This window comes from Xyrauchen texanus, chromosome 25 (genome assembly GCF_025860055.1).
Source record: "Xyrauchen texanus isolate HMW12.3.18 chromosome 25, RBS_HiC_50CHRs, whole genome shotgun sequence".
NCBI classification, from domain to species: domain Eukaryota; kingdom Metazoa; phylum Chordata; class Actinopteri; order Cypriniformes; family Catostomidae; genus Xyrauchen; species Xyrauchen texanus.
Window position 1 is genome coordinate 22483351 of NC_068300.1, and position 14944 is coordinate 22498294.

The following is a 14944-nucleotide window of genomic DNA, read 5'->3' on the forward strand; positions in this document are numbered from 1 at the left end:
ATTGTGTGTTCAATCGATGGCATAAGCTTTTAATAAGCAATGTCTTAAAGAGAGGGGGGGTTAAGGTAACATGAAATATTTGTAGACACTCTGTGAACAGATACCTGGTGACTGGGACCAACTCGAATTTCCCCTTGTGTACTGTTTAATCGCCTGAAAGAGAAGCAGAGAAAGAGAATATAAGTGGCATATCTGTCATCACCTTTAGGCTACAAGAACCATTTTAGAATCTTTAGTTAGAGGTTCTATTTTTCTAAAATCATCTAGAAAGACCAGATAGTGCATTTGGGATATTTATAAAATGAATGCAGAATTCATACAACATAGAGCCAAAGAGTAAATACTGTTTTACTGATTTAAACCAATAGGCACAACAAAAGCACAAAAGGTGGGGAACAGCAAAGGTAATGTTTCTCATTGTTTATGTGGTGGTACACTATAAAAGCACCCAAAAGGCCAGATAATAACCAGGGGGAGAGGAGTTCTGAAATGGCTGCTGTTACAAACCCCCAGTAACCATGGCAACTACAATTTAATAATAGTGTTCCGATCTCCAGCTGCAGCGGATTAAAGAAAATGACAAGATGTTCCTTTTGAAAAGCCTTCCCCGCTCTGTTGCCATGACAACCGCACCAATTTTTATATAGCTAGGCACAGAGCAGGGCCCAGAAACTGTCACTATGATTTGCATCCAGAGCAACTCACTCCACTACCAGGTTGGCTGCTCGAACCTGGCTGCAAAGTGATGCGAGGTTAGGGCTGCAAATCACATCCCCTTCTTCTGGGTACATTTCATATGCAACCATTCTACCCCTCCAGCATATCCACAAAATTCTGACCAAAAAAAATTAGCTCTGTCAATGCAGGAAATTCCACAAAGAAACAAATATGGCAGGCAGATGAATAAAGTAGACAGGCTTGCATTAAAAGCCTATTTCAACATGAGCCAAATCATGAGGTGTTCAAAGATTTTAGGAGTCTAATACTAATTCTTGGGACTTCTATAATGAAATACAAATCCACATGAAATAAACAGCCAAGCAAGCAATATTGCGCTCTTGTCTGAAACTGAATCTGCTGCGAGATGACTGTTATAATGGAGGGAAGAAATAACTTGGCCAGTTTCATAAACATTCTGCAGACTCTGCATGTTTTTTTTTTTAAAGAGTCAGAATAGAGAGTGATCTGAATGCTGCCATGCCAGAGTCCGACCGCATACTGCGTGTGGTAAAAAACAAAAACAATCTCTCCTACATGTATTAAGAGAAAACCTGAAAAATGTGACCAATGGAGGAAAATTATGAATACTTTAAATGCCCTTTTGTTATATCTAGGGGACGATCGATATTGGTATTTTAATGGTCGATGCAGATCCTGATATCTAGAGATTAGGATGGGCGATATAAATGCAGGTAATCATAATACAATTTAACAACAATAAATCATATGTACACAATTTCTGAAGTGACACAAACACTTATGCAATATTTTAGGGCTGCAACAACTAATTGATAAAATCGACTGTGTTCAAGCATATGTATCTAACAATTATATATTTTTCAGCTGGGCAGAATTATTCATATTTCTATTCTGGTGTCACAATTGCCCTCTGCTGGGCTGATTTTTTTTTGTCCCACTCCATCCACAATGGGTCATCATATGAACAATGAACAGTACATTTGTCAAGTTTTAGAAGTAAAAGAAAGGAACTGTTTTGCATATGTCCTAAAATAATAATAATAATAATAATAATAATAATAATAATAAAATATAGCAGCAATCGACTATTGTCGGGGACCAAGTACATATGGCGAGGTGACCAAAACAAACAAATTTGACAGAAAAGATCCTGTGGATGCTGTGTACAGCTATTTTGGTGTGACATTTCACCTTTGAGAACGGTTGCAAAAATAAAATTGTCTTAAATTAAAGTGCCACCCAAGCATAAAAAATTAAGGAAACACATAACTTGTTACCTCAGAGTGTTCTCTTGTCCACGTGTGCAAATTTGGCTAAAGTTTAAAAATTGCACTCACAAGATACAGGCTAATTAGTCATTAAACAAAAAATATTTGCTTATATCTTTGAAACAATTCAATGCAACAACTTTATTTTGAGTGTCTGTAGATAATATATACCAAGTAGTGCCTGACCGATTTGGCCGATATTAGCCTCACAGATTTATCGTATCGGTATATATGTTTTCTGATATGAAAAGTTTTTTTTTTTGCATTCAGAAAATATAATGCTTGGGGTGATTTAGAATTGGTGTCATAATGTTTTGCCCAGCAGAGCGCACTCCGACTCCACTGTTTACAGAGCTGAGCTGATGGTGATTCTACAGACGGTGCAGAGTTAAGCGGTGTCTTCACGGGAAGTTGCTAACTAGTATGTGAAATACATACTGGAAGGTAAATAAACAATGACCCCATCATTTTCCTTTTCAATATAACGTTAACCCTGTCCCTGACAGCCATGTCACTCATGCTTATCTTTGTTTGCTATGTTAGCCAGCTATAGTTTGTCAGTACAGTCAGTAACATAGCAGATTGAAAGCATGAGAACATCTTTTTGCAGCTCAGCATACATTGGTGCGGTGTGGATTGTGTCTGTTGAGTGTTGATTTCACGCTTATTTGTTACCTAGTTGGTGAGACGCAATGCTAGAAAGTAAATAAACAACATCCATCTTTTGCTCTCCGTGACAACAAGCTTATAGCTACCTAGCTAACCACGTAGCTACTTTCATACTTTGTCAGCTGAGTGGAAGCTAATGTGTAAACATGTATTCACCAAACTGTTTTATTCAGGATTTGCAGTTTGGTGCCCCAATCAACTGAACAATTCCAGCTGTTGCATTTACAAAATGTAAAATTTAGAAGTCTGGTTTCCCACTGTTGAAAGTTATAGCAGAATACAGTGTAACACCGCTGCAGCTGTTTATCTCTTGACACGGAAATGGAAATTGAAGTGACCATATAATTGTGGGGCACTGGTGGATTCAGAGAGCCTACACATTTGTTTTGAAGCCTATACGGTTCCAGAGTTATGATCAAAAACACAAATTAGCTGATTATTTTTTGGTTGATTGTCACAAAATATGATAAGCAGCTTCGAATTGATACCTTTGTGTATATCAATTTCCATAATCCTCTGCCATTCCCAATACGATTTATAAGGTGCTGAAATTTGATTGGCCAGCGGCTGTAATTTGTCAAATCTATTTTTTAAGAATATGTTAGCATTTGAACCACAGATGATGCATATTTAATTTGAACTTTGTTGCACAAATGGCTGCAAAGTTATGACTAGGGGCAGAATTGTATGAAACTTTGTTGACATCTTCTAAAGGTCCTGTTGACTATGTGCTTGACTATGAGTTTGCTTACATTTGGAGTTTGCGATGAGTAGGTATTGATCAATTACCCAAATTGCGTTAAACCAAAGGAATTTTATTGTTAATATCTTTGGAACAATTTGACTTATCGAAATTCTTTTGCTAACTTTTTTGTCAGGAGGGTCTGTAGATGATGTATACCAAATTGCATGCTGATCGGACAAACGGTCTTGGAGAAAAAAATATAGATGGAAATGAAATCGGAGATATACAGTTTGTAGGGCTTGACTCAAGGAATCAAAGGAAAAAATTATTTGATTCTAGCACTTACGGTTGCCAAAACGGAAAAGTGTTTATTATAGCACCACCTGCGGTCAAATGGGTGTGCATTTGTGCACCTGAGTAGTGAGGAGGATTTGGGATCATCCTGCTAAGTTTGTCGTCTCCATAACTTACGGTCTCTGATGCCCAGACACTTTTTAGAGCAGAAAAAAAAAAAAACAAAAGAAGAAAATCAGTACAATTACAATAGAGTTCCAGCAGATTTGCTGCTTGGCCCCTAATAAAACATAACATTTCACGATTCAGGCTTTGTTCAACATTTTCCGAGTATAGAATTGAGAATTCAGTACTGTAAATTGAACCAAATAATAATAATAAAAAAATCGTATTTTAATAAAATAATAGGAAAATAAATTTAGATTGGTATCAGATTAATCGAAGAAATAATTGAATAACCAAATATCAAAATAATCGTTAGTTACAGCCCTACAATATATACTCAAGTCTGAACAAACTTGAAGAGAAAACCTTGAAAACAAAGAGTTCACTATCCATTGACAAAACTACTGGTAGGTTTTGGAACTGACACAAGGTAAATGTTAACACTTCTGTTAATCGGTCAAGCTAACATAATTATGATAACCCGTTATTATCAAAATAGCATTTCTTAAATAAGACAAAATGGTCAAATATGAAGGCATAAAAAAAGTATAAATTCAAAATCATTTGTTTAACACACCCAAAGCTGTCCATTTCAAAAAGTTAAGACAAGGTCTCTGTGATAAGTCTGACATATTATGAATCAAACACAGTTCTGTTCATTCATTAATTTTTCACTTATTTGGACATCCTCCTACCATATATAATCTTTGGCCAGATGATGAAGTGAGTAGTTAATTTGCAGTGACAAACTAAAGCGCCACCATTTATCTCAGTAAGAGTCTGGCTCAAAATACAAGTAAAACAGCAACATGTGTGGAAATTCATCATGAAAGAAAAGTTACTGCCGAGATATCCTTTGAATCAAAAGGTCAGATAATTGCATGTATATGAAAACACAAAATCACATAGCGCTATGTTAGCTATGTGCTCAGTAAATGTTAATGTTAAATCTAAAACTTTTGTGGTAGCAAAAGCATTTTGAATATGGACGCAATTAACAGTTTTCTAAAGTTTTGTTAACAACTTGCAAATCTACTTCCTGTCTGATGTTACATGTCTTTTGCTTAATTTTACCAATATATAGCACATGACGTGTTGTCAAAACAAGCACAACATCCTGCCTATTTGACTCGACCACGCGTACAGCAATCAAGCCTGGCCCCGCCCCTCCATCAGTATCCTCCAATCACAGCGCGGCTATGAGACGCTCATAACACACTGGATAAACACAACCATCGTCCCAACTTTACTGACACATCTTATAAAGTTCCTAAAACATAAGCTTTACACTTACTGTCTGAAAGCGTGTACAAAGACCCACTTCTCCTTGTGACATGTCATAGCGACTGTAAACAGAATATTGCGTATTACAATGTAATGCAAAGTCCTGACCAGATTGCTTTCTTATATTCAACAATTTACAACATAGATTGAAGTTTAAATGGCGCCCATATGCAAACTGCCGTTTTATTTCTTCAATGCAAAGCATGAATGTGAGCAGACAGCGCTGACATTAGCACACACTGAAGTACTGTAACCTGTATTAGCACAGACGGCTAATGCTAGTGACAGCAACAGATAAACAAATCTGATAGCATTGTCAACGCGAAATAAAGTACAGAGAGGTCTTTCATAAAGATAAACACGCACATAACATTGCAGCGCGAGACAAGTCAGTAGTTATGAATCGCGCGGATCGCGTGAACAGGTGAAGACGCGCATGCAAACGTACCTGCGCGGACTGAACAGGTCGTCCATGTCGGAGCCACAGCTACGGTTTTATTTGGACAATGTGAGGAATAACGTCTCTCCTCGCACCTATTTGTGTAGGTACTCAAAATGGAGGTGCACGCATTCAGTCGGACAGCTTTTACACTGAGCTTGTGCAGTGACCTCAGCTTTAGCGAACCGACAGACAACACTGAGCATGTGCCGCGACCTCACTTAAACATGCATGCAGCAGAATCACAGCCCATCTCTCCTGCGCACACACACCATGCTGCTGCTGCATACCAAACAAGCAGGAGGAGGGAGTCGAGAGGGCGATAGACTGATTGAGCGGAGGACCCGTGAAGGGGACTCTCAACCAGCAACAGCAAACCATTCCTGTCTGTGTATCAAACACAGAATCTCAACCCCCAAACTACCCCTCTATTTCATTCCCTTCTCTGTGGGCCCCTAATGCACCCCATTATTGGAACATCACATGACTATGGTAATAGGTCCTACAGTAATCCTGCTTTTCCCTGACACAAGAATTCAGGCTATGAATATAAAACACAAAGGAATGGGGGTTCTCCCTATTCTTGCCAATTTTGAATGGATATTTAACAGAGATATCACATCAGGAGCACTGACATTGACCATTAGAGATATTAAATAATCTCAATGTCTTAAAATGTATTTAATGTAATAAAATATATATCAAAATGCAAACATATCCACATGAAAGCATCGTATCACTAGAACCTGGTCTGAACAATAAACAAATCAGTGTATTTACAAGGCAGACTGAACAAAAAAAATGTAAATGTCCCATACTCATCAGTCAGAATGCACTAAAATATGAAAGACATAAGCTACCTAATTTACTGTACAATTTCTAATTCTGGCTAATGCAGCTTTTAAAAGAAACGTATTAAAAGCATGTCTAAAATAAACAGAGGTGCTGGTTTTGTTATCTGGGGTCTAAAAACAGGAAGGGGACTTCTCAAAATCATTTTCTGCTGCTTATGAACTACATACAACAAACACCACTTTATTTTCTCCATCTTCTAAACAATTTGGCTTTATTCTGGGAAAAAGAAGCTAATCACTAACTAAAGATATACACAGGTAGTATGATGTGAACACAGACAATTTCCTTTAAAATCATATAGGCAAGGAAATAAAACATTCAGTGGCCATTCTTTAGGCAAAAACTGGACAATTATTACACTAGGTAATAAACTATACTTAGTATCTTAAAGGGATAGTTCACTCGCAATTGAAAAATTCTCATAATTTACTCAACCTAATAACATACCAGATGTGTATGACTTTCTTTAGAAACCAAAAGATTTTTTAGGTCCATACAACGCAAGTGAATGGTGGCCAGAATTTTGAAGCTCCAAAAAGCATATAAAGGCAGCATAAAATGAATCCAGCAGACTCCAGTGGTTAAATCTATACCTTCAGAAGTGATACAATAGGTGTGTGGTAGAGTGAGTCGGCTGCCAATCGCAGGGTTGGGGTGTGTGTGTGTGTGTGTGTGTGTGTGTGGGGGGAGTATGAAACAGATCAATATTCAAGACTTTTTTTACTGTTCATCTCCACTTTCACATTCTTCTTTTGTTTATGGCAATTCCCATTCTCTGTGCACCTACTGGCCAGTGAGGTGAATTTATAGTAAAAAAAGGACTTAAATACTGATCTATTTCTCATCCATACTTATAATACCGCTTCAGAATACATGGATTTAACCATTTAAATCTTATGGATTACTTTTATGCTGCCTTTATGTGCTTTTTGGACTAAAACCTATCACTTCACTAATGCCTTGTGGTGTTTGTTTTGACACGTGAGACTACACTTTGCAGGGGTGGAACACTTCAGATGTGGATTTAAAACATCAACAATGAAAAGGTATGTATACTGAACAGTACACTACACGACACATTATCATATCATTATAAAATAATTTGTTGACTAGGTGCTGCATTAGTAGAGAACAGTATGTTTGCCGAAAAACATTGAGAGGACGCTAACATTAAAGCTAACCTCAAACGGATAGAACAATGTGACAAAAATACATGCAAGTCCAACCCAAATGTTTAAATGTCACGATTGTTACCATCTATTTGCATTAGTTTATATCCAGCTGGTCACGTTTATGCATTCGTTAGCCAGCTAAGTTGCATATTTAACGCTAGAGACGAAATCAAATTCTTAACAAATTCTTCATGCAGCCGAGACAAATGTACAAAATCTGAAACGCATCTGATTTCAATTAAATATTTGCATCCACACTGTAATACGTTGGCTTCAGATTGATTAACTTCTTGCGCTAAAAAAGGCTAGACACAGCACAACAAATACAGTTTAACAGAAAGCAGGTGTCACAATATGCTTTTAAAGTTCTTTTTAATTAAACACATCATCTAAAAAAACAGCGTTCCTGCACGAGACGATAGATAAACAAAAACAAAGACGCTCCTCTAGTGTGCATTTACATAGAAAAACAAATGGATGGTTGCAAAAGCGTCCGGTGTGAACAGCCCCTTACAGTTGGTGGAGGTCTTTGGCCATTGCATCTTGCTCTCTTTTAAGTGTTTCTCAGATTAAGCAATGTGTTGTTTAAATGCTTTGTCAAGAAAGGAGTTCAACTTGGAAACGGGTCTTTCGAGATCCTCACGTTCGGTTCCAATCTGTTGTGTTCAATCTGTTTGAACTGCCCCTGGCCTGGGCTCATAGTTTGAGCCGCTTCACTACTGGGTTCAGTTGAATACCACTGCTATCTGTGAATATTGCTACTCTACATACAACTGTACTGAATAAAAAACAATGCTGTATTTCACTGTTATTATGAAGCTTGCGTCTGGAGTAGTAGGAATCAGTGCAAGTGTAACACCATGTGAACAGTCTATTGAAGCGTTCCCCCCCTCCCCCCCCTAATTTTACTTCTGAATTAACATTTGAGAATATGGACCGAATAAAACTATTTTATGCACATTAGTTGAAAATGAAATACTCTTATTTATTTATTTTTAACAGCCAGGATAGGAATGTTCTATGCAATAATATAATGGTGCTGAATGTTTTATGCATTTATTTCGCCCTCATATGGACTAAGGAAACAACGTCAATTTAAAAATCAGCTGACATTAAAATATTAGTTTATATATATATTAATATTTATTTAATTTTAAAAAGTACAATACATTTTCATGGTTCAGTCAGCACTGTTTATTTTTGTAATAAAGTTCAGAACTATTTTACTATATCGTTATCGGCAGGTACTACCCAACTTAGTTATAGGTAAAATCCACTATTGGTGGACCACTATACTGGAATGTCAAAGAGAACATATTTCCAAGATAGAAATGAAATATTTCTTTTCCTAAAGCAAGCTTGAAAAATAATTACAATATTCCTTTTAAATATATATATAAAAAAAACATGTATTCATTTGTAAGTTTTGAGAAATGTTATCTTAAATTGAAGTTCTCTTTATGCCGTTTAGAAAAAAATTCCAAATCAAAGCATAAAAATTCCCCAAGATTCAGGAGATACAAAATGAAACTCATCAAGCAGACCGTCTTTGTCCAAGATCAGACTACAAAACAGATTATTGTAGCCTCGATTTAATTTGTTTTGAAACTGTCTTCATGCCTAACTGGACAATTTAGATTGAATACAACAAAACCAGTAATGACTTTACCGATATTTTATCATAACATCTCTTTGTAAAATATTGCAACAGGCAAGGATCTTAAGACAGTACATGCCTGAGGTGGTAAGATTATTGAAGTTAGCAAAGGCTTACCTAGTTTCTGGGTTATATCCTAGGATGTAGAAGAAAGAGTCGATTCGTGCTTTGAACTCCCTGGCAGCAAATATGTCAGAGAAGTGTAAAATGTTACATTTTCCCCTGCAAAGAAATAGAGCAAAATAATCAGTCTCATTTCAGATTTACCCTTACGTAGGACTGTGTAAAAATATACATTTCCAGATGCAATGCATTCTTCGTTTGAATGAACTTGATATTGATTCTTAAATCCCAAGATTGATCCTATACTCTATGCTGCAACCCTCTACAGAGTAAGTAAATCACTTGCATATACAACCAAATTCTGTGTTATGCGAGTAAAAATGTTTGTCTCGTTTGACTCATTCCGTGTGATGTATATCCAAAGACGAGATCCACACGACCCATTTGTCATTGAATAATGTCTCTTTTAATACCCTTTCTGTTCTTTACAGTCAGTTGTTAATTAAAAACAACAAAAAAGAATACTTGCAAATGATACAATGCAACAAAAATACCTATGCAATTTATAAAATGTGTATTGATGGAATGCACTGAATTTGAAACATTTTCAAAAGCTAAAATGTGACCAATGTTCTTCAAAGGGTTACCTAGAAGATCAGAAGGTTCCATTAACAGCATTAGCAGATTAGTAAAATCAACATTGTAAGGGATATATACGCATTTGTATCAATGTTGAATTGAGAAATCTGTATCAATGCCCAGCCCTGAAAGGAAAGCATCTAACAGACACATCTGGAACACTGATATAAGGTTTGTTCCATTTATTTGGTTAAAAGATAAACATTTTCCTGTATAGTTTCCCTAGATTTTGATGCGTTCCCTTCATGCCAACAAAAGGTGGCATACACCACAGGGTCCACGCACAACACAAGCCTACTTGTTTTCCAACATTAATGCAGAGCGAGCAAACAAACCTTGACATTCCTTTCACAATACCCACTTTTCTGCACTTTACATTTCCAATATCAAGGCCATCAAAATAACAGGCATCTGCGTTGTTTGCATGTTACAAGGTGGTTCAATACCTTCATCATAAGATGAAAGGAACGTGAGATTTGTTGCATGCATTACGACATGCTAGCGGAATTCACTGTGTTTATCTAAAGCCCTGTAATAAGTCAAATCAAAGGGCTCTCTGTGCTGAAGAAGTTGCAGCTAATTTGCCCTGAAATCAGTGGTTCAGAGCTGTGGCTTAATGTGCCGTTTCCAGATGGTTTCGGTTAAGAGGGAGGGAAAGAAAGGGGGGAGTAAGAGGGAGCAAGATAGAGGGGAAAAATACATCACATGGGTAAAGACAGACTAAGGAGAGATCTGGTTTCTTGACAATAAGCATGCCTGTCTTTTTCATGAGCCTCATCACAAAAAAAGCATAATTGCTTTCAGTAATGCTTAGCACGCAGAATCGTTGTGAAATGGTAGGCTGTATTGAGGCGCCCACTCTTGTAGTGAACTGTGAGGATCAAAATGTCTGTTTACAGCTCTTAGAAATAGAGATACTTTTCCAGTAGCTGCCAAAGGTTTTAAAAAAATATTTGAAGCGTAGGGGCACTCCATTATTAAGTATGTAAACCACATACATCAGTAGGTAAATTCATATATTCTAGACCAAAGTTCAATTTTATTGTGTGTGTGTGTATTACCTGAGGGCAGCAGCATGATAGGTGTCCACATAGTCTGAGATGAAGAGCTCTCTGCTCTTAACCACAGGATCAGTAATAACCAGCTCCCTACCAGAGTCTAGAGAGAAGAATTGAAAGCAGGCAGAGCATGAGGCATCCAGACTCTAATAAAAACGTGCGCACACAATAAATACAGCGAGACACAAGAAACCAGACAGATTCACAGACAATAATAAGCTGATGAAAGATGACTGCAGCTGAGTTACTAACAGTACAACAGCTCTTGGAATAAAGCAATTTTTTTTTCTTCAAAAGAGCAACCTCCACACGTCACTTTTTTTTTTATTAAAAAAAAGAACCATGTTATATATATCAATGTCTCAATTACAAAACATTAGTCTCTTAAGAGACAAGCATGTCAAATGTAAACAAGCCTGCTTCTCAGTAAACTTAAACGGCTTCAAATCAGTTAAATGTATTATATCAAACAATCATGCTGTGAAGACTGAAGCCAATAGTTTGAGAAATGTTATTATGCAATTGATGTTTAATTGTCTGTTTTAGGGCTTTCCCGATTAATTGTCATATAAAATGATACACGTGCAAGTGTGTTTTATACACCTTAAGTATTTAATTTCAAATATATAAATCAAATAATAAAATAGGGATATGATTTACTTTTTTAGGCATTAAAACTATATTAATGACATGGTTTAAATATCAAAATCCTTTTTTTTCTTTTTTTTTTGTGGTTTTGGTCACTTTTACATTTACACTGTTGTTTTTGGAACACATTACAAAATTATATATATATATATATATATATATATATATATATATATATATATATATATATATATATATATATATATATATATATACATACACACACACACATATATAAATTACATTGACATTATATAATATTATTTTATATTAAATAATATATTTCTATCCAAATTTCTTCACTTTCACATGTTATTTCAATGCACTTTAATGAAGCTGAGCACTTTGCATTCACTATCAAAGCTTTTATTTGTTTGTTTATATTTTTGCGGGAGTTTGGAACGAGCCTCAGCTGACAGCGTGCATTAGAGCGCTTGAGAAGCGCTTCACGTGCCCTTCCAGACAGGAGCTGCTAGTTGACATCTGCGGTGCGGCTCAGTTACGCTCCGAGTTCAACTGAATGTCCCACAAACAGCGTTGATGGGATTTATATGTTAGCTTAAAATTCCCTTATTTGGGCAATAAAATGTGATTGGAATTTGAAGTGCACAATAATCCTCAGATCTGGATTATTTACTCTAACCGTGAGTAGATAATCACGTTCAGACAGCTATTTAATAATCGTGACAGGTCTAGTTGTGTTAAAATATTTTAGACTGAAATGAAGTTTTGTTAAGACACTGATCCAAGTATTGTCAGGTGGCATTAGCACCAGCAACAATGTCCTTGTCATATCAGCCTAGTCAGTGATGCAGCAGGTGGTGGCTGGTCCTCTCCAGCAGGCTGGCAGGAACGAAGGCCTTCTTAATGCTTTATTAGAGTGCGGAGTGAATTAAAGTGCCAAAGCATTGGCCCAGCAAAGCCTCCAGCCTGTTATTGCTGCCTGATGTGTGTATCAAGCTCAGATTTGCTGCTGATAGTGGGGAGAATAAGAGCTCTGAGGGCACATTACACAAAAGGTTATTTGCACTTCACGGTGCCGCTGTCGCTCTTGAGGGAGCGTTACCAAGGAAACAAGGGCAGAAGGGTGGTATTTTTTTCTCCGGAGTCCTCATCTATTTAAGATGCTGTTGTCTATGAAACTTTACAAACCAATAACCATGGGTGTTTTTGTAAATGATGGGGGGGGGAACTTGTGTTTTTTACAATTTGTGTATCTCAAACACACACACACACACACACACACACACACACACACACCGTTCTCATTGTTGCGGTCCTGTACCAGGTGCTGGTAGACAGAGTCGGGTACTTCAGACTGGCGGTAGTACCATTTCACATTCATTAACAGATGGTCCCGTTTACTCTGGAAGACAAAGCAAAACAGCAAAATAAATATTCACAAAAATAAACAGACATCATTTGTTTAACAGCATCGCAAATGGGCCTCTTGTCAAACATTGGCTTGCACTGCAATTGGGTTTATAGTTCCACCCATCCTCTGCCAAAAGCCCTAGGTGGACCAAAGTCAATTAAAAAGGGATTGAAAGCACTTAATTCTTTAATAAAGTAAACAGCTCAATGGCCATGTGTGGGAGGTGAGGAAATGTGGAGGGTAAAAATGTAAGCAACAGAAAATCTCTCCCCACAGAAAACACACTCATTGTTCTAAAGGTATGATCAATACATGTCCAAACACAATGCCAGCTGCACATCTGTAAACAATGAGGCCAGCTTTGTCTAGCCAAACACATCAGCTGCACTTTGAACTCTGCCACCCGCTGTCCATACGGGGGATTGCATGCAGAGCCACTCATTGCAGTTCTCTTAAATGACCAGCAAGTGGCAGCACTGAGTCGTATAGACCTCCCATAGGCACTTCCAAGAGGGGCCAGAGAGAGGGAAGAAAAGGGCAAAAAAAAACTGTTTTTATTCCATGACATGAAATATGTATTATTCCCTCACACAAACCCAACTTACCATAGCAACAATGCCCACAGAGCAGTGGCCAGAAATCACAGTTATCTTTAACATGACTACAGATTACCACATTCCCCACAAAGGCTGAGCATGCCACTGTGCCAGCCCAGTGGAAACAAACTTCCTGGGTGGATCAGAGAGCCCATTCAGTTTATGCAGCTCTGGCTGCTCAAAGGGGGGCCAGATAGGGGGTGAGCTCATTGTTGAAAAATTCTAAGACTCCTGCTACCTTTTCTGAGGTCAGTGGAAACTACTTTGAGAGCATAAACGAACACAGAGTTGCATCTTTCCATACAAGAGAAACAAGAACAGAATGACAAGAATTTTCAAACACAAAGTAATCTTTTCACTAACCACAATACTATGTTGAAGGCAAGAAATCTTTGCTTTAAAGATGGTGAATGAAAGGAATCTTAAAAACAAACTAAAATCTGTGCCACCGTTTCTACTTGGACGAATGAGATACAGCCCGTTCAAATGAGATTAAAAGAAGGCTCTCGGTTGGGCTGCCTATAACTGGGCCACTTCTGTGTCATCAGAGATCTTGTCAGTCATTACACTGCAAATAGGAAGACAACCTGTGCTCTGGGATATTTCAGAGCTCTGACTGCCTCAGTTTAGTTTCTCTGAGATAGAAGGCTGATGGAGAGGCTCCCGCCATAATTTACAGTATCAGAAATTAACACCAACTCCTTAAAATACTGATACCAAGAAAAATTAATTAATTAATGTCATAGATGAGTTTAGGCATTTAAAAAAATACAAATTCTGTCCAAACCAAAGAGTTGTTAGGCAGAATGTTAGCCACAGTTCACTTTCATTGTAGGGAAAAAGACTCTGTTAAACTGTTAAATTGAATGGTGAATGAGGCTAACATTCTGCCTTGCATCTCCGTTTGTGTTTGGAATAACACGAGGTTGAGTGAGTGATGACAGAACTTTCCTTTTGGGTGGAGCTATCCTTTTAATACCAACCCCATTAAACACTGATTCCAAGAAATAGAAAATAACTAAAGGGCATGGAATAGTGTAAAAGGAGGTTAACACAAATGCCACCAGACTTCACACATTTAACACATTTCTTAAACACAGACACGTGCTGTTAAAATTTTGGGGAAGTTGCCTATTTGCCAATAATCACAAAATTAAATGACCGTATACGGCTGAATCCTATGACCTTTCCTTTTGCTGCTCTCATTCTGGAAATGACTTTTTCATTATCAGACCATAATTATGTTTGCATGTTACGCTGAGCAGATCACTGCGCAGAATCAAATTATCAAGATAAGCACTCTGAAGCAGAGTGGCAGCTGAACAGAGGCAGCAGCGAGGAGCCCATTACAATTACCACGCTGAATTGATTAGTGACA

At 37.3% G+C, this 14944-nt stretch overlaps 1 protein-coding gene across 1 annotated transcript in view; it reads right to left on the reverse strand.

The window, feature by feature from the left end:
* rerea (arginine-glutamic acid dipeptide (RE) repeats a) overlaps positions 1-14944 on the reverse strand; it is a 158452-nt gene that overhangs the window by 42854 nt on the left and 100654 nt on the right. The window contains 4 exon segments of the mRNA XM_052090942.1: positions 105-153; positions 9305-9409; positions 10951-11047; positions 12856-12961. Of these exon segments, the coding sequence (XP_051946902.1) occupies positions 105-153; positions 9305-9409; positions 10951-11047; positions 12856-12961 (357 nt within the window).